Source organism: Pseudorasbora parva, chromosome 9 (assembly GCF_024679245.1).
Source record: "Pseudorasbora parva isolate DD20220531a chromosome 9, ASM2467924v1, whole genome shotgun sequence".
NCBI lineage: Eukaryota > Metazoa > Chordata > Actinopteri > Cypriniformes > Gobionidae > Pseudorasbora > Pseudorasbora parva.
This window is the reverse complement of record NC_090180.1, coordinates 8,641,396-8,663,269: the sequence shown is the minus strand read 5'-3', so window position 1 is coordinate 8,663,269 and position 21,874 is coordinate 8,641,396. Positions and strand designations below refer to the sequence as shown.

Genomic DNA, 21,874 nt, shown 5'->3' with positions numbered 1-21,874 from the left:
AGATTTTTTAAATTGCATATTTTTTTAACAGGAGATTTTAATTATTACTTAATATTATAATAATTTCCTATTATTAAATTAAATCATATTTTATTCTAAACATATGACATTTTTACAGCAGACAAACAATCATTTGACTGACCACGTGAGCAGCGTTCTCAGGAGCGCATGATCACAAAACATCTCCTTTACCGGGAATAAATCACCATCCGAATGCACGATTTTTATCACTGAGGTGGCATTCAAGTGTATTTTTACAGATGTCCACATGAGAAACAATTAACGTCCAAATAGGGCGTAGTTTGTGCAGTCCCATGTCATTTTCTGATTTAACAAATGTCAAGCCTTTTGGTTGGGGTCGCTTTGTCCAAAAATCAGTGTAGAATAGTCCAAATCCAGACCAACCCATACGTTTTGTTAATAGTTGAAGATCCTCCTTTATGCCCCTCTTCCCAGAGTCCTTTAGTGCTGAAGCATCTTTTGATGCAATGTGATGTTGAACTCCTTTACGACTTACTTTTCAGTTAATTCTTATGAAAAGATTTATAATAAAGTGAGACCAGATTTAGTTTAGATTTAGATTTTTATCAAATATACATTTTAAAAACTCAAGAAAGGTTTATTTACTTTTTATATCTTTTACTTTATATCTGTTACGTTTGTCTAAACAATGGCAGATGAAGTCGCTATTATTATTATTATTATTATTATTATTATTGATAGGCTCTTTGGTGCTGTTATGCAGCATAACATTATTCCTAAAATGCAGCTGCATTGCCTGTGTCTGTGACCACCATGTGAGGATGACCCATTCTTTTGAGAGTTACTGAGAGAGCAATCCTGCTTTGTCAACATTATGGCCTTAAGCACAGAACTAAATCACAGCTCCTGTAGTACTCGCTCCACAATTAACTGTAACTTTGAAAAGCCGCTGCTAAAGTTTATCCCTAAGACATTTAAAAGTTCACTGTTGGAATATCTAAAATGCCATTTCTAATTCCCAAGCAGAAACTATACGCACATTTTGCCAGCCTTTGTAGCCAGTTTCCATGCAATGAAAAGTAATAGATGAAGCTTTATGATAGTAATCTAATTTCTCAAACAATAATATGTCAAACTAATGTCCAAGACAAGGTTAAACTCCCATGTGTTGCTGTCTGACAGCTTTTGCACCTTCGACGAGGACTTATTGCTTTGCTGTGCACTACTGGATGTTTAAGATTCTGTTCTGGTGAATTTGGACAGGATCATTTGGTAAATCACCTCATTCATAAACTCACATTTCCCCAAATGGCTTTCATTTTCAAATATTACTTTATCGCCCAGTGGGAGTGCGCCTTGCACTGTTCACCAGGCCTAATGTGAGTGATCGCTCCTATTATAAAGTGTAAAAAAAAAATATTTTGATTTCAAAGCCTCATTACAGTGTTGTTTTCTATCCTATGGAGTTATAAATTTATGGGCTTTCCTTTCACTCACGGAATGGGACATTTTTGCAGTGTCATATTAGGGTCACTGTGGAGCAAACAAGATTTGGAAATGTTATCAAGACTAATAACAGGTCAGAGTCTAGGCAGCTAACATTTAATAACACAGAAATGCCATTATATTTTAGATGCAAACTGGGTGCAGCGGTGCACACAGACAGTGATGTAGTGATATACACCAAAAAAAGAAGTAACAAGCAGCATTAAAAAAACACACCTTCCTCCCTTGGAGAGAAAGACAATCAGTTTGCGGCAAAATGCTCACACTGGCAGCTGCTAAAAGAGCTGAGCTTTGGGTTTCTTGGCTTATGTTTCCCTTTCATCATAAGACCATATAAAGTTTTGATTCCTGTGCCACATATGTACAGTTAAGATAAGAAAATTAAAGTCCCGTTTTAGTCACAGCTTTTGACACGTAATACTTCTAACATTCAATTGATTGGCCTTAATTTTGCCTAATCCTCAAGTAATTGATTAACCTTATATGATGCATAAATTATTAAATTACGAAGCAAAAAATATTATTCTTTCGTTACAATAAAAAAGTATATAAAAAAACTTTTTTATATATATTTTATCATTTATTATAATTATATAAAATATGAATTAGTCAATGCTTTATTTTATTTTATTAAATATGTCTCAGATAATAAGGGGTGTGTGGTAAATGGGAAACACCTGGGAAAACAAATCAACATGAAAAACTACAAAGGACTAAATCACACGGCACATGACAAGAAATAGCAGAAGCTTAAGGAGCGGATTCTAGACGCTCCACAGGAAACAGTCCAGGAGGGATGGTGGACCAGGCCCATGCAGTGGGACAGGACAAGGACCATGGCATGGCATAGATGAGCCTGGGAGCATGGGCGGACCTGTGCCATAGAGCGATTCATGGAGCAACGGCGGCTCAGGCTGTTCAGGGAGCCATGGCGGCTCTGACCCTTCAGGACCAGCCTGCAAGGATGGGTAGACTCCCCCCAAAATCCTCTTGGGAGGCACTAGAGACACTGGAATGAGGATGGGAGGGACAGGAGCCCTCTCTGAACTCTGGTCAGTGACCGGACTGACTCACTGGACGGGGAAAGGAGACGTCACTGGGCTCTGGACGGAGGTGGGAGACTTCACTGAGCTCTGGACGAAGACGGCAGATGTCACTGGGCTCTGGACGGAGGCGGGAGACTTCACTGGGCTCTGGACGAAGACGGCAGACGTTACTGGGCTCTGGACGGAGGCGGGAGACGCCACTGGGCTCTGGACGGAGGCGGGAGACACCAGTGGGCTCTGGACGGAGGCGGGAGACACCAGTGGGCTCTGGACGGAGGCGGGAGACGCCAGTGGACTCTGGGCGGAGGCGGGAGACGCCAGTGGGCTCTGGACGGAGGCGGGAGACGCCAGTGGGCTCTGGACGGAGGCGGGAGACGCCAGTGGGCTCTGGACGGAGGCGGGAGACGCCAGTGGGCTCTGGACGGAGGCGGGAGACGCCAGTGGGCTCTGGACGGAGGCGGTAGACGCCACTGGGCTCTGGACGGAGGCGGTAGACGCCACTGGGCTCTGGACGGAGGCGGGAGACGCCACTGGGCTCTGGACGGAGGCGGGAGACGCCACTGGGCTCTGGACGGAGGCAGTAGACGAAATCCATCCTCTGCGACTCCCACAGTGAATGCAGAACCACTCAGTTGCAGTGCCAGATTGATATAAGATTCCAGAGTCCAATTAGGGTGGTGCAATGGCATGACTGCTCAAACAGTCTCCCATGAAAAAAGATTATAAGACATACTAAGTCCATTGTAGTTAAATGTGCCAGCTCAATATAGTCTTTGATGTACTCCTCAATAGGCCTGTCTCCCTGACGGAGACGCATATTCTGTGCTGCTGAATTCATGTTGGTCGGTCGTTAACGTGTGAGCAGAGATGAAGCTGAGAATCCAAGTGCAGCATGAATTATTTAATAACAAACAACACACAACATTTCCAATAACAAGGGTATCCAAAACACAAGAACACATATAAAGGGGTACAAAGACCGACACTCAACAATAGACAGTAATGGGTTTATATATACAGAAAGGGAAACCAGGTTAACAAGATAACAACAAGGGGGTGTGGTAAATGGGAAACGTCTGGGAAAACGAATCAACATGAATAAAGTGTGCGTGTGCGTGTGCGTGTGCGTGTGCGTGTGTGTGCGTGTGCGTGTGCGTGTGTGTGTGTGTGTGTGCGTGTGCGTGTGCGTGTGTGTGTGTGTATATATATTGTAATATTATATATCCTAATTAAATTCATAATCAAAGCCTTAGTCAATATTTATCTTCCTATATTATTATATTGATTCTATCTAGTTATGATTTTGCCTAAGAGAACCCCTGATTTGTTTTCTAAAGTGTGTATTTGCTCTCTGAGGAGTGACTGAAGGTCTGGCCTAAAGATGTGATGTGCCACTAAACACTTGATAGCAACAAGGTGTCGTGTATTTGGATTTTGGAGGTATCACACACCCCTAACATGCCAGGAGTGCAGGAATAGTGTTTGCCCACTTAGCCCGGCTTCCAGATATGAAATATAGATTTGTCTTTCATTTAATTCATTATTTCTTTATACTGAAACGCTAAAGCATCAAGATGAATATTGTCTGTACTATTGTCTGTATCTCTCACTGAGAGAATGCACGTTATCATTATGTTTTGGGGAACATTCTAGTTGCAACTGGAGCTTAATCAGCTCCAATCTTGGAGAGACTGTGTATCTTTGTATATGCGCAGTATTCTGTGTTACAGATCAGTGTGAGAATGGACATTCTTAGAGACGGAGGGTGGATTTGGTCTCCTGGCCTGCTCGAGATCTGGAAGGTCACTACAGGCCTAATTCTGGGGTAAAAGCGTCAAGTGACACGTCTATAGAGACGTGCATCAGATTAACTGACGTGTGGAAATTTACCATGACTGCATTTTCTCTGAACCAATCAGAACCATCCACATTACAGTAATTATGTGGATAGACCTTGAAAACGGTATAACTGTTGGGACAATTGTATGTACGATAGGGCGGGGCAACAAGACGGTGAGAGAGGGAGCGCGGCCTACGAACTCTTTGTAAGACTTGAAGCTGGCTTCTGCTGATTATACTGCAAACTAATCTTAAGTAAATTTTTCTTTTAATTCATTGCACTCCTGACTCTAGGTCTTCATTTTTCACAACTGGTCTTGGGTCATAAACTGTTAACCTTTAACACCACAAAAGGCTGGCACATGACAAGAATAACAGAAGTCCTCGCAAGACAGGAAAGCACAGGCTGGGATCATGCCCGTTATATAAATGTAATCTGAAAAAATTACATTGTCATTAACATTTTCATGTGACCTACCAATGTCAGTTGCATCACTTCAGTGCCATCTACAAATCCTCTCCCATGGCTTCATGGGATAATCCACTGGATGCACACTTCAGAATCTCGCTGAAAATAGTAGGTCACCAAGTGCTTTTTGCCTTACTGTTTTATGAAGACGGTACTCTTCACATACTGTTTTTCCCCCCAGCAATTATATAGTAGGGAAGTATGCATATCCGGATGCCGCCAAAGACATATAACAAGGTCAGGGTCATAGGTCATCATCCATGATATTATAGTTCATCATACCATGATGGGTTAAAAATGTGTTTTAGCTTCATGTTTTAATTATCAAAGCAGATCAAAAATGTAAAACAAGACATGAAGCACTTTGATGATGATGCAGAGATTATGAAGAGCTGCCATCTCAGTTTATCTGATGCTGAAGTGATCCTTTGGTACATTTTGAGACTTGGGACATTACACATTTGTCGACACACTTATGCCTAATGATGTGACTAACTAAACACAGAGGGGGCCCCAGTATGAGCAAACTGAGCAAGTATTTAAGCATCACTTTTAAGCCACATAAACACTTTATGAAGGACGATAGCTACTCTCTTCATCGCATACAAGCTGCTCACCCTTTTTTAATTATGCTAAATCCTTTTTTAGACTGATTTGAATAAATAGTCTAGATACATGAGCATGAATCCTCAGGTCATAATACCCCAAACAATTTTTATGTATACATTGCATAATTCATTTCTTTATCCCCACATGATCCACTTCAGATGTCAGCCAGAACCCTAAAGAGAGCCTTGTCTTCATTCTGTAATTAAGTTTTTTTTTTTTTGCACAACTTTGTGTTTTGAAAATATGATAGTAAATCTTCCCACAGTGGTCTTTCTTAATTAAGTTACTGTCACTCTTAATAGAGGAGAATCAGTATTGATGTACCTTTCCCTTAAATTTCTTTCTGCCATCATATTTCCCTGCTCAAAACATTGTGAGGCAGAATTTTACATCTAGATAAGCAGTTTTCTTTACGACTTTAAAGCACTTTGGCACAGCTCTGTGAAACTAAAGTTGATTACAAGATAGGGATGAGTCAGGATGGTTGACTAATCTCCCGCAAACCAATTTATGAATTAGTGAGGTCGACAAGGTCTATTTTCTTTTCTGATTTTTGTTTTAGCTTTTTGCGGTGATGCACAAACGGCAACTTCTTGGAGAGGATTTTAGCATGATGTTAGCATTGAAAACATCATGCCTCAGAACGTTGGTCTTTAAATGTATTCCCTTTAAAGCACGGTATCAAAACACTGCTTCTTGTAACAATTCCACTTTTAAATGTCAAGATTCTCAATTACAATGAGGCTTCAGATCACCTGATGTGACCAATGTTTTATTTTCGTACCTTTTTGTGTTGACTCTGATACTTTTGTGAAATTAAAGGTTATAGATATTTAACCTAATTATTTCTTGAATATCTGGCATTCATCCAATGAGAAAAATATTTGTGACGTTTTTCCTGCTTAAAGTCTGACACTATAGCCGCGTTTCCACCACTGGAACTTTACCCAGGAACCAGGAACTTTGGGGTGGTACTCGGTGTGTTTAGACCGCAGGAACCAGGGTCTAAATGAAGTTCCGGGTAAATATTTCCCCCTCCAAACGGCCCTGCTCGCGAGGTAGTACTTTTTCAAAGTTCAGGAACTTTCGAGGGCGGAACTTGGGCACTGAACATGCTGATTGGTTTAGCATTTTATTTCAACCGGCATTTTTAAAAGTCTTTTGCGAGGTTCGGTCTACGTTCAGTAAATATCAGTCTTGCTCTCTGTCTGATGGCGTGCGTTCGTCTCAGCCATCTCACGTTTAATGTCCGTAATAGCTGATAATAATAAACATTTTCATTTTAAATCTAGCTTTACAAGCTTTCTGAATATGCTGCATGCTGCTGAATCTGCATATTAGTGCACTTTTCTGTCGTTGTTAATCACCTCTTTAGTAAACCTATACATAACCAGCAAAAGCAGCACAGCTTGAATCTCTTCCATACTCGTTATTCATTTTTTTACAGTCTATTTTTCACCATGTAAACGACCTGACCGATTACTTTTAAGTGTGCGTCCTTACATGACGTGACAGCGCGCGCTCATGTTGACGAGAGGAAAGCTAATTTTTCTGAAATTTTTATTTCCTAAGTTGTGAAGATAATGTTGGAATAATGACACAGCGTATATTGCCCCAGGCAGTTTTTACTTTTTTCTGAGATGATTATTACACCAAATTATTACAACAAATAAATAGCTTATTATATAATACTGTATTAGTCCTGGTGGCCGTTAAGAGTTGCTATGGCTACAGTTAACACATTCCAGCTCCTGGAGAAAACAGCGTTGACATTTTTGATGCGGCAGACAACCTGCACGTGACAAAAGGTACCAGGTACTTTTTTTATAGGAAATCTCCCCCCCCCCCCCCCCAGACCTGATACTGTCTGCATTTCCCCTGCTGTCTAAAGTGCCGTGAAGATTAGGCAAATTAGTCCGGTGATGTAATGCGCGCGACTGCTCCTCCCAGTCAGCGACGGACAGTAATCATTTTTGCATTACACTGCCTGCAACAATAACAAATATGGAGGAGATTCAAGCTGTGCTGCTTTTGCTGGTTATGTATTGGTTTACTAAAGAGATAAATTAATAAAACGGCGGAAAAGAGCACTGATACTAAAGCGTATTTTCTGAAAGCTAGTAAAGCTAGATTTTAAAATGACAATGTATGTTATTATGAGCTATTACGGACATTGACCGTGAAATGGCTGAGACGAATGCGCGCCATCAGACCGAAAGAACAAGACTTATCTGAACACAGAACGAACCTCGCAAACAACTTTTAAAAATGCCAGTTGAAATAAAATGCTGCGTGAGCTAAACCAATCAGCATGTTCAGCGCCACCCTCGAAAGTTCCTGAACTTTGAAAAAGTACTACCTCGCGAGAAGGGCCGTTTGGAGGGGGAAATATTAACCCGGAACTTCATTTAGACCCTAGTTCCTGTGGTTGAATCACAGAGTACCACCCCAAAGTTCCTAGTTCCTGGGGAAAGTTCCAGCGGTGGAAACGCAGTTTTAGTGTATCAAGTTATCATTTCAGTCTTCATCTCTATCCCCGCTCTCATTCTCCCTGCCAGATTGACAATATGACCTCATCCTCCTCCTAATTATGACACCTCATCCTCATTCTCATCAACTGGAAGTTCTACCTGTGCTTTATACATTTTGAAAGTGTATAACCATCTATAACCACAACACCATCAAAAGTGCACTTTTTTCATTCATTTCAGCATATTTTTAATTGTGTTAGTACAATACATAAAATTTCTGTTTCATTCACAGTAACTGCCAGAGAGAGAGAGAGAGAGAGAGAGAGAGAGAGAGAGAGAGAAACAATATTTGACACATGCTTAGAAATGGTGAGTCGCCTTATTAATGCAACATTTATATAAAATGATTACGTGGACAAAAAATAAATATGTACAACTGAATTAAACCATGAGATCAGGTTTTGAAAGAATTACTATCTGTGATACAAGTGATCAGTTTGGATTGTTGTACTAAGAGTTTTGAAAATGTACCCTTACTTGAGAAAATAGTACCAAAGTGAAAAACAAAACCTGTGAATAATACATGCGCAGGTATAGCCTATGAATGACTATTCTTATAAGCGCTTTACAAAATCATGCAAAAGTGCAAATACAAATTTCTTCTTCATAAATAAAATATATTTGTATGCCTGGTATGTAATTATGCAAATTGATGACATAATGTAAAGTTTTTGAAATAACTTCTTTCCTTACAAGTGAAGGTGTTTTTTGTGGGTGAATATCTGGATAAGTGAAAAATGACATTTTCATTGGAGAAAATAGTGAGCCATGTGACTTGTGCTGGAAGAGGGAACAAATGGATCCCTGTGGGACATGTGACCACTGTTTTAATTAGTATTTGAGTTATCTTTCCCTGATATAGGTTTGACCAATAAATGGGGGTATCATTTTATTAAAATAAAATATCATCCCTGGAGGCAACATGGGGGATTGTGAAGTCTCCGCTATTTTTAAAATGTTATTCATGTACAACCGCAGACAGGAATCTTAGGCTGTTGCGTCACATTTTGCACCATGAATCTTGTGTTTTTGATGTGGCAAGCATGTCAAGTTAAAAATAGTTTTGTTTTAGAAACACATCTTGACACCTGATTTCTGTTTCATTCTGTTGCACTCCCTTAGGCTGTTTCTGAAAGCCAGACCCAAGAGGTCGAGATGCGGCTGGTTAGCATGGACCTGTTAGCCCCCGCTGCTAGATGTCATAGACCATCTGGTTCTTTAAAACTTCTTTCACTATTAATAGCCATTCAAAATGAGCCTTTTATTCTGCATGACGATATTTTACCAGGGCACTAAAAGTGTGAAATGGACGTTTTCCTAGGGGTTTTTTCTTATCTTCTGCCTTTCCATGTCACAGCTCACAATAATTACACTGTGACGATTGCACTGTGAACCCATGTGGTGGAAATGACCCAAAATCGGATAATAATGGGCTTCCTTAAAGAGATCTTCCTTAAAAAAAATCTTTCATGATTTACTGTGAAAGATATTTCGCAGCAACGTCTCAATTATTATTTTTTTTAACAAAACTACTTGGTTAACAACATACTTAAAAATATATTTTTCAGTGCTTAGCAGAAGAAAGAAAGTCATAGAGGTTGAGATCAACATGGGGAAAAGTAAATTGTGAGCGGTCTGTAATTTTTGCGTAAACTATTAATTTAATACTGAATAGTCAACTAACAATTCAAACAACCCACTGACTAGTCATTTACGAAGATAGTTTTGGAAATCATCCTTATGCTGTGGTTTTGCTGAATCATCTCTCTTTTTTATAATATGAAAAAATAAATGTAGAACCTGAACTTTCAAAAATAGGTTCCTCCCAAGCTCACAAGCTATCAGAGCAGAAATCATTGTGTTTTACTAGAATTCTGGTGTCTGTTTCAGGAAGATACGCAGTAATTTGCAATTTCTGGCCAATAATGGTTTGTTTATGGATCAGGTGCCATTGCCATGTGAGAGTGAAAGATAGATTCAGCACGTCCGTCTCTATACCTGCGTGATAATTTGATGGCCAAACTACTGTTTGAATTAGTCCACAAAACCTGTATGTTGCTGTATTAAATATTAATGAAATGTTACTCTGCAGCATTTGGGCCATTTATGAGCTGCCAGTTAAAAAATAGCACCCATTTATTTCTCCCTGGTGTTAAGACAGATTGTGAAAATTGCTCGCAAGGTGTGGGAAAAGTGGAAATGGAAATAGACGTTTCCCGCTAAACTTCCTAGACAGAAAGAACAAATCAAACTGCTCATGCTGTTCGGATGCTGTCAGGTTGTGGATCCATTTAGACGTGAGAAGGCTAATGTCCTACCGAGCACAAGTATTGTTTGGAGGGGCAGCTGTTCTCAGATCGATTGAGCAGTGAGAGGCTTCAAGGCTGAAGGTTTGCCTTCACATAGAAGGTGTTTGTTTGTTTGTTTGCTATTCACCTGGCATCACCTGGGTATACTGGTAAATAAAAGATAAGCCTGCCCCCATTCCCTCTTCTTATCTAAGCTCCCATATGTACACAGCACAACCCTGGGACCCCCTTGGTCCGTTTCTGTTTTTGAAGCCCTGTTCTTTTGTTTCAGCAGAGCAGAACTTTGACACCAAATGAATGGTGTGTTTTTATATTTCATTTACAAATTAATCTGGTTTGGCATCACTGCATGGAGTCGTCAGTGTGCGTGCTAATTTATGTGCGCCCTAAGTAGCGGTGAAAGTCACAGGGATGCGTGTCAGAGCCGCTGGCGGTAATGTTATTCCAGTCACACAGGTTTTAACTTTGCGTGGGGACTCCTCTACAGCGCCGCGGCCCCGTGCTGCTCGCTCACAGCCCCCCACCAAGTTCAAACGGCCCCTCTTCCTCTCAGAACACCCAAGCATCCCATCTTTCACTCTCACGGCACATTCACGCACGCCTCCCTGTCAGTCCACATCAAAAACAGCAGAGAGTCTGTGAAGAGATGGCCAGGAGCCATTTCAGATGAGAGCTGACGGCTCTTCCTCACTGTTTTTGTGTCTATTTTTCATTCGAGTGATTCAGATGTTTGCATCCAAGATTGCGTCTAAACGAGTGTTGTTTTCAGGGTTCCTGAGTATATGAGGTCATCATAAGTTCAGAGTAAGTAATATATTCCTCTATTTGCCTATAAGGCAGCTTTAGGAGATGGAAGTCACAGGAGATCTACACTACACTCTCTCCAGACTTCCATCTTGCTTATTCAAACGTATAGTCATTAGGGAATACAATACACATTTGCAGCCTGAAGATATCTGCATTTTATGGCGGGGTTTGTTTGGATGAGTCAGTGTGAAGATCTAACTAGGGGTACACGATTTGGGGGTAGAAATCGATTTGCGTTTTTATTTCCTAATGTTGTTTTGACTCATTCAAATGTTTATTTAAAAGTGCACTATGTAGTATTTTTGCAGTAAAATAGCCAAAAAACATCAGGCCAGTATTACATATTTTGTTTAGTTGAGTTCTTACAATATCCCAAATGTTTCCAACTATTTGTAAATTGTGAGAGAATTGCTATTTACACCAAGGAGCCGAGGCGTCTGAGGGAGTCGCCTCACAACATAATTTTAAACAGAGCTGCGTTACCCCATACTCGCGACCGGAAAAGTGGAAATGGCGCCAGAGACTGTGTCCCGTCCCTTTATAATAAAAGTCCAGCTGTTTGCGAGCCGTGTGTTTGCGTAACAATCGCTCCATGCCTTGCTCAGCTCCCCCAACACTCAGTCCTGGTCATTAATTAAAGAAATTTCATTTTTGGGTGAACTAACCCTTTAATAATCGCATCCATGAACATGAGTCCTATCCAGATTCTTTTCCACTGGCTGTGAGGTGAAGACCACATGTCCCAAGATTCTGTGCTCAAACTTTTTTTTGAACAGGCGACCTCTAGCAGACGAAAAAGTTAGATAGTGTAGCTTTAATGTTAATAATGTTTTCATTTTTATTATGATTGTGTTTTAATTATGATTATTGATAATAAAAATAAATATTACTGTTGATTTCACTTTAAAATAAAAAATGAATATTAAAATGCTCTCCTAAAAAAGAGTGTAAAATGCTATGTTAAAAACTATTTTAAAAAAATTGTCATATTGTGAAAAAATAACATATTGTGTCATAATATGCTTTTATAGATGTTATAATGTTAAAACCACATATTTTGTAAGTGATGATGTGGCAATGTGGGAAAGAGTTCATCACAGTTCGCGTTTGAAAAGTGGAAGCTTCAAATAGTATAGAAACGCACAAACTTTAGCTCGAGTCTGAATCAATGACTTGAATCAAGTGTTGTGATTTATTGGTGTACAGTTCATCACAGATACTTCATCACAACACATCAACCACAGTTTATAGTCATTAGTCCGGTATGATGAAACAAAGAAAATGTAATGTCATTCTGATGCACATTTATTATTTAAAGGCCTTATTTAGAGTCTAACCATCTTTTTTTTTTATGAAATAAATGCAAGAATCGAATACAAACAACATCACATTGCACAGCATTAGAATTAGACAAGGTTATTTTTATTACATAAAACATTTATGTGTAAAGACTGTACAAATTAAACAATAATGTTTGTATTATAAAAATAATATGTAAATACACACATCGCTTAATCAATTCTATCACAGCCTTTGTGGCTTGATAATCGCACGTCACGGTTGTTATTTTCGATTCAGCCTTAGACCTACAGTAACTGTGTATGTTCTCTGGTTTCAGAACCGCTTCCATTTGCAGATGATGACACGCACACCGCCTTCAGCATTGTCGGAGCTGCTGTTAGCAGTGTTGCTAAAGGGAGGCTGGCAGGGTGGAGCGGCTGTTCTTTGTCCGGGAGGTGGGAACACAGGAATGCTGGAAGAGCTTGAGCAGTGGGGTCACCTAGGTTTGGATGGAGCCCACTGGCACCTGTGGGAGACCCTCAACCTGTCCAGACTCGAGGAAAATGCAAGCGAAGACAAGGTGATGGAGCTCCTCTCACAGCTCCTCAGCAGGACTCCATCTGCTCCGGCGTCTTCCGTGGTGCTTTTCGGCTCCGACCCCGAATGTACGGCCACAGTGCTGCGCAGCGCCCACCAGTTGAGCGCTGCATTGCCCCCCATGCACTGGATCATGGGATATCCGCTTAATCTTGATTCTCTTCACTCCATTGGCTCCCCACTAGGTCTTCTGGCTTATGGGGAGGTGAATCGTAAGCCCCTCAACTTCTACATTAGGGATACCCTGCAGCTCATTGGCAGGGCTGTGTTTGCGGCGACCATGGTGAGACCGGACCTGGCACTTATCCAAAACATGGTCAACTGCTTTGACAAGCCCAATAAACATGAGCTACCCTCCTCTGGACAGTACCTTGCCAGGTAAGCGTGTAACTTTTTTTTGCTAAGTAGCAAGTACTATTACAGTTTTTTTAATGATTGCTTGCACACTAAAATCAATAATAACACATGGTTAGGTAAACTCGAGACCGGAGCAAAACCTCAGCCCAGATCTGCGGAACTAATAGCACATTCTTCATCCGACAGTGTTTTGCAAAACACTAAACACAATTCTCTACATTAGACACTAAAATCTAACATGATTGTTTGCCATTTCAAGTCATTGCTCTCCAAACATGACCGTCAGGTAGGCAAAACTGTATTTGACTATATTTTCATTTTTAAAAAAGTATAACGGTAAAGTCTTGTCAAGTCACCTTGATTTATATAGTGTTTTATACAATACAGATTTTCAAAGCAGTAATAACAGGAATATTATGCATTTCAGGCTGATGTTCAGCTCAAGTCAGTGTAAATTCAGTTCTGTTGTATAGATCATCAGTTATTAAATTAGTTAATTTCATTATGAAGCAGAAAAAAGGGCAAATAAGCTCTGCAAAAAATGACATCATCGTCCTCCTCAGTTCAGTTCTCATACAGCGTCAATACAGTCAAGATCAATAATATTGTTGAATATTAAGTAGCAAAACTGTTCATCAACTAGAGTAGCATTTCCGGTAATAAGCTACTTTTCCAACAAGTAAATATGAATGTGTGATTGGGGGTACCTGTGAAAAATGTTGCTTATTAGTTATAATGTGGCATAACTGCGGTATAGCGTTTAGCAATGCTACATTTCTGTTGTTTTTCACAAACTAATACGCTACATTTTCCACAGGTATATCACATTTACCATGTTTCATATTTATGATTAGTGTGCAATTTCTATGGGACACGACCTAGTTATTCACAATGGAGCTGGAGATTGTGTCAGCATAGGACATTAGCGAAGGAAATAGCTATTAATGGTCTTATTTTAAGGATATGTCTGTGTGTAGCCTATGCAAACTGAAAATTTAAGCAAGTATTTTGCACAAGTACACCTTATTTACCATGTTTCACATTTATGGTTAGTGTGCAATTTGATTCTGACGTGCAGCTTATGGCTTTCAAGCCTATAAAACCAGGGATTGTGTTAGAGGACTTTAGCAAAGGAAACAAATCGCCCTAGTCTTATTTATTGAAATTTATGTCCTACAGAGTCAAATGTCATAGGTTACAAAATGTGTGCAGCCTATACAAACTAAAAATGAAAGCACTTTTTTCTTTGGCACAAGTAGTACACCCTATTTATCATGTTTCACATTTATGATTAATGTGGACCCTGCATGTGATACGTGTGGCTTTTAGACCCCTAGCCTTCAAGCTCAATTACCTATAGAGGATCTGGAAATTGTGTTAGAATTAGACATGTTTAGCGAAGGAAACAACTATCCACAGCCTTATATATTTAATTAATGTCTCAAAGTCAAATATCATAGGACACACTATAGTATGCAAACTGGAAATTAAAGCTCAGTGTCATGAAGCATCAATTTAAGGATGCAGTGTATCAACTATAATGTAAAATATGTATTTGCTGCCAAATGTCGCTGCTAATGGTTTACATTTAAAACAGCTCTTTAAAAAAAACAACATAATTGTCATGTGATACCCAGAATAAAGCTTTTAAATTATGTTTTATCTTATGGATATTATTCCTAATTACGTTTTTAACTGTACATTATTAAAAGGATATTTTCTGTATTTTATTTTTGCTAGTATACTGTAGTCTAGCTAACTTTTCTATCAAAAATGTAGTTGAAGTTAACTGATGCAGATTATATAGCCTGAGTTTTTAAGTAACTTCCCAAAGACAAGTGTCTATCCTGGAAATCAGATTTTTTAAATTAGGACACGTAATCAGGACTTCATTTGTTATCTGATCACGCAGTGCAGTCATTTCAAGATTTAAATTCACCTTTAGTGATTAGAGTACATAGACATATTAAGCATGTTTTACATTAGGGGGATTATTAGGTAGTAAATACTCTCCAAGGAAAAGGCTGTATATTGGTATTCCAGCCACTATTAAGTTACAGGGTTTTTCTTTCTCGACTGCAGTATGGTCTCATATCTTTAAGTTATTTTCCTGATGGAGCTACCGGAGACTTTAAAATGCAATTAACTGACTCGGAGGCATTTTCAATACATTTATACCTCCTTTAATCAAAACCATATCCCAGTGTGCATTTACATAAACCATCAAGTTAGCAGTTACCGAATGATACATTCTCAGCCATGTTGAAGCCATTTGTGACAATTCTGTGCCCTCCTTACTTCACTGACCTCCGTAAACGGGACACAAACCTTTCTGCATTCAGATTGCCAGGCTCTTTCTTCATCTTCAATGTGTCCAGTTCAATGTCAAGAGCTCACAGAGCCTCCTGTCCACCGCCGCTCAGCTTGATGCATTGTTATCATTGTGTTAGTGGAGGAGGCTGTGGGAGGCTTGTCTATTAGAACACAGAACACAGAGACTGTAGATCTACAGGGACCAAAATATTTACAGTTTCTCACTCAATACAATAATCCGGGAGGAATTGCAGTGTTTTTTTTATTATATATATATATATATAGATAGATAGATAGATAGATAGATAGATAGATAGATAGATAGATAGATAGATAGATAGATAGATAGATAGATAGATAGATAGATAGATAGATAGATAGATAGATAGATAGATAGATAGATAGATAGATAGATAGATAGATAGATAGATAGATAGATCTTTTTAAATGTTAAAAATCAATAGGCAATGAAAGTTCACTGATAAGATCAGTTTAATCAGTTAAATGATAGTCACAAAATCATAGTATTATGTTAAGTGTATTAATTGTGCTTCGTTGAAACACTTAATTTTAGGTGCGTAAATTAGGCTGGTTATATAACTACAACTGGAAAACAAACAGTAGAGTTTTGTTTGGATTGTGATCTAGTCCCTATACTGGAGAACTCTTATCGCTGAAGGCTGGAAGAAGCCTTACCTATCTCCTCACTTCCACAAATGAGATTTTTTTTTTTCTTCCTGTGGTAAGGAAAGAGCAGAAGCACCTTTAGATGTAAGATTAAAGCGCCACTGTTATAGATTAAAGTGCCAGTGTTATATGAGTCTTGCTCAGTTAAAAAACTTCATAAAATATGAAAAAATGTGAGACAGAGGACCCCTGAGATTTTCCTCTGGATTGAAAGCAGTGATGTAATCTTTAATATTCACCTCACACTGCGAGAATCCCCCCACCACCGTGTAATGAAATGTATTTGCTCTGAGAAATGAGTGTATAGCACAGAAGCACCGAATCTGAAAACAACACAACACACAGGAATTATTGGTTCTCTGAGGTGCTAATGCTTTCTGAAAGTTTAATAATAGTCACACAGATAGAAATCTCAGTTAGGAAATCAGTTTTTGCGGCGGCTAACACATTATCCCCTGTCTTTTAACTTCTGCTTTCACACCAGATCAAGTGTTCTCCACGGGTCAAACTCAGGGCTATCAGGAGAACTTAATGATGCAGGCAATCAATTTTTTCCCCTTTTATTTTCTCTGTTCTGCTCTGTTTTAATGGAAGTGTGCAGTTATGGTCACGCAGAGTGCATATCATTTATGGCCTCATTTAGCCACACATCACAAGCCTCTTTCACTCGGGATTTTTCATCTTCCCCCTGTGACCCAGACATTGCCCAACAACCCTTTGACTACTCTACATCCCTAGCTGATTTATTGATGAAAATCGATCATTGAACTAATTCATGGAATATATTCTCCCATAAAGCAGTGTGGCTCGGCTGTGTAAGAAATCACAATTATGTGATCTATGCAAAACATCACCAGAGTATAATATCCAGAGCTTCATGGAGGGCTATTCACCTATAAACCATGCTCTTTTTATATATTTGTGTGTTTAGTACTCTCCGATGGATGTTAGCTAACATATTAATATGGGTGCAGCTCAGCGGTTAAATCCATTGTCTGCAAAAGGTCATATATTGGTTGAAAAGATTTAGTGCGATTCAGGTTTCTTAGGTCATAATCCGGCCCTTCTGTCCTTATGCCTTTGAAGCCTTGAACTTGAGTGTGCTTCAAGAGATCTATATTTCCTTCTGTTCGTATTCTTTTCTTCTGCATGCTGTGAAACGTATCGATTGAGAATTAAAGATTAAATATTTTGGAATGTTATTTTTAAAGAGTAATCATTGTGCTAATCAGGTGATCTTGAAATAAGGAATAATGATTTAAATCCTGACAGACGTATCAGACGTATTTTTTTCAGTGTACAGTGTGACAGCTGTGGCCCTTCTTTCTATGACAGTTAGACATGATCATCTAGAGGTGCAATTTTCGTTTAGTATGCAAGGGGACCTGGGTTCAAATCCTTATTTAATACACGCACACGTTGGTACACCTATCATTATGATGATTTTCCATAGGCGTAATGGTTTTAATACCGAGCTGAGGACATTTTCTAGCCCCTAACCTTATACTTACCCATCACAGAAAACTTTCTACATTTTTACATTTTAAAATAACATCACTTAGTATGATTTATGAGTGGTTTCTCATGGGGACCGAATAATGTCTAAAGGATTTTGCATATTGCCATCTTTGGGTTTATCAGGACCACACACACACACTATCTTTGTAGGGACTGTCCATAGACGTAATGATTTTTATACCGTACAAACCGTACATTCTATCCCCCTACACTGCCCCTAAATATACCCATCACAGGAAACTTTCTGCATTTTTACATTTTCAAAATAATTCATTATGTATGATTTATAGGCTTTTGTACCCATGGGGACCTCAATTTAGTTCCCCACAGTGACACGAGTCCCCATGAGTCTGTCTCCAGTTGAAGTCCCCACCTGGCTAGAAAAACATGGACAGACACACACACACACACCCCACCCACCAGGTATTTCTGATCACGGGGTATTTTTATTGAATGGAACTCCTTATGTGTTCCATGTAGAGAATAAAGTCATCTTAGCCTTAACATAAAATAGACAAATAAATAAAAATATATATTTATCTCAATATTATTCCAAAATGTTTTTACATTTTCACTGTTAAAAATATATATATATATATATATATATATATTATCTCTTCTTCTTCTTTTGGCTGTCGCCACAGCAAATCATGCCTCCATCTAGTCCTATCCTCTGTATACTCTTCTCTCAGACCGACTACCTTCAAAATATATATGTGTGTGTGTGTGTGTGTGTGTGTGTGTGTGTGTGTGTGTGTGTGTGTGTGTTTGTGTGTATATATATAATTTTAGTTTTTATTATTTTTAAAAAAAAATTAAGCTAGATCACTCTTCATTGATGCTTACGGATTCTATGCATTCTGTCGTCTTATATATAGTGATGAATGGACTGCACCTTATGTCTACTTTTGTAAGCGGGTTTTTTGAATGAGGCTGTTCTGTGTGGTCATTCAGCAAAGCATGCCGCGACAGTGAGATTCCCTGAGCGGTGTGCGTGACCTGAGTTCCTGTGCAGCTCACACTGCTGTATTCAAGCATGCGATCGACTGAGCAAATGGCATTTTCACACAAGGCTGACATTTAGACTCTTAGGTGGTCTTGTGTTCTCAAAACGGAGAATTTTGTCAAAGGCAATGAGTTTGGAGCACTGAGAGTATTTTACCAATAAAATAATAACCCTGTAAATCTGGACATACTTTTTTTTTTTTTAAAGGAACAGTTTATTGAACATTTTAAACAAAAATAAAAAGTTTGCAAATGTGCTTTTTGTTGAGCTTCATGTTTTATTGGTCATATAGGAGAACATGGAGCACACTTTTATTCAGAGGCCAAAACTGAGCAAAAATATGCAATTTGGTGCATTTGCTGATATTTATAAGGCAAAAATAAGATAATTCTGATTGGGATATAGATTAATGAGATTTTTATTACAATATAGCTGGCTACTTGCATAAGATTCACACAAATATAATGCTACTTTATATCTTCCAATAATGTCTTAGTAAGATTATCAAATGATGACAGAGAGATGTACAAAAAATAACACATCTTTATACATTATAACATGATTTTTCTAAATAAATAAAAAAGTTACGAAATTAAGTAAACTTTGCTTCAGTCCAGTAAGTATTCATCTTGAATATTACCTAAAAAATTATTCTTATGTTCACTTTATAAAAATAAGTAAAGAACCACTACCTGAAAGGAGGGTTAAAAATAGTATTATACTAAATAGAAGGATACTCAAATTTTACTTTTTAAAATGTATGTACAAAAAGTAAGCAATCAGATAACAGAAAGCATGTAGTAGTTTGTGTAAAACATGTTTTTTTTCAGCAAAGTTTTAATCATGTTCATAATTTAGAGATTTTGTTGCTTATTAAATATGATAGGCTACAATAGGCTTTATATGGTTAAATATCAAAGGTAAAAAATATCTCTCTTGTCATATTTAAAATGGAAGCTGGAACTACTTAAACCAATTAATATTAACCAATGGCAAGATATAAACAAGCCTAAAATAGCAACATTTCTCATGTGGTATCACACTTATATACAGTATAGTTATTCATTTCACTAATTTTCAGCTCTTGTGTAGGATTCCTTTTGCTAAAGATTCACTGTCTTTGCTTTTGCTGGATGCATATATATATTTCCCTCACAATGCTCATGTCCCTGCTGTGCTCAGGTTCTTGTCGAACACTTCGTTCATGGGGCTGACAGGCCCAGTGAGAGTACAGCGCTCGCTCTCCAGGGTGCTTACCTCCCAGCGTTTTCACATATGGAGCCTACAGCGGGACCCTCTGGGCCAGCCAAGTTGGGTGACCATGGCGAGCTGGCAGTCAGGCCGTCTGGAATTAGAGGAGCAGAGCCTGTGGCCAGGCATGACCCAGCACCACCGGGAGGGCGGCCCAGGAATTAGACTTGGCGGCCGCTGGCAGGCAGGACTCCCAGTGGCGGGGAGCAGATTGCGAGTCGTGACCTTGGTCGAGCACCCGTTTGTGTTCACACGAGAGGTGGACGATGAGGGCCAATGTCCAGCGGGTCAGCTGTGCCTTGACCCTCAAACCAACAGTTCTGAAGTCCTCAACCAGCTGTTCAGAGAGCTGGAGCAGACCAACAGCAGCTCACTGCCAACTGACATACGGAAATGCTGCTATGGATACTGCATTGACCTGCTGGAGAAGTTAGCAGAAGACATGCACTTCGAGTTTGACCTCTATATTGTAGGTGATGGGAAGTATGGGGCGTGGAAAGGGGGTAAATGGACTGGTTTGGTGGGTGACCTACTCAGTGGTGTGGCTGATATGGCTGTCACCAGCTTTAGCATCAACTCAGCTCGAAGCAGAGTAATAGACTTCACCAGCCCCTTCTTCTCCACCAGTCTAGGGATCCTGGTGCGCAGTAAGGACACAGCTGCACCCATCGGTGCTTTCATGTGGCCCCTTCACTGGTCCATGTGGGTGGGCATCTTTGTGGCCCTGCATATCACAGCTCTTTTCATCACCCTATACGAGTGGAACAGTCCATTTGGCATGACCCCGCATGGACGCAACCGCCTCAGGGTCTTCTCTTACTCGTCTGCCCTGAACCTCTGCTATGCCATTCTGTTCGGCCGGACTGTTGCCAGTAAAACTCCAAAGTGCTGGACGGGCCGCTTCCTCATGAACCTTTGGGCCATATTTTGCCTGCTGGTTCTGTCCAGTTACACAGCCAACCTAGCAGCTGTCATGGTGGGGGAGAAGACCTTTGAGGAGGTGTCAGGGATTCACGATGTCAAGGTAAAACACTGCATTTCATCTTGAATTACATTTCATAAAATTATGATCCAAGTTATTCAACTAAATATACAAATGAAAATAATTTATTAGGTCTTATTTAATTCTATAAACTATAATACTGATCTGCCAACATTTGTTGCTACATGATACATTAATATAAGCTGATAACATCACTGTTTTCTCCAATTACATTTACATTTATGCATTTTGCAGAAGCTTTTATCCAAAGCGACTTACATTAAATTTAAGGTACACATTTAACAGAACGACTCCAGAACGACTGTACAGCCAAATAAAATTTTGTTACAATATTGTCCTGTTTAACACTGTGAAGCTGCTTTGATCATCATTGTTAAAGCGCTATATAAATTAAGTTGATTAATTGATGGATTGAATATCCTCAATAAACATAGTTGCACAATTGTACATGCACATCGAAAAAACAATAGTAGCACCATGGTACATTTTAGTACTTTTATGTAAATATTGGGATTCTTTTTTCAAACCATTTTCACACAATAAATTCACTTTTCATTGCTTTTTTCAAGCTCCACCACCCGTCTCTGGGGTTTCGCTTCGGCACAGTTCGAGAAAGCAGTGCTGAGGATTATGTGAAAAAGAGCTTCCCTGAGATGTACGAGTACATGAGACGCTTCAACAAGCCCACCACTCCGGATGGAGTCTCTACACTCAAGTAAGTGTTAAAGGGTTAGTTCACCTAAAAATTCTGTCAATAATTACT

The 21,874-nt window shown here is 39.2% G+C and overlaps 1 protein-coding gene across 1 annotated transcript in view; it reads left to right on the top strand.

Annotated features, from left to right (window-relative positions):
- The window catches only part of grin3ba (glutamate receptor, ionotropic, N-methyl-D-aspartate 3Ba), a 51,235-nt gene that overhangs the window by 16,641 nt on the left and 12,720 nt on the right, over positions 1 to 21,874 (top strand). The window contains exons 2-4 of the mRNA XM_067453726.1: positions 12,717 to 13,354; positions 20,040 to 21,132; positions 21,681 to 21,826. Coding sequence (XP_067309827.1) covers positions 12,717 to 13,354; positions 20,040 to 21,132; positions 21,681 to 21,826 — 1,877 coding nt within the window. The remainder of the gene's footprint in view (positions 1 to 12,716; positions 13,355 to 20,039; positions 21,133 to 21,680; positions 21,827 to 21,874) is intronic.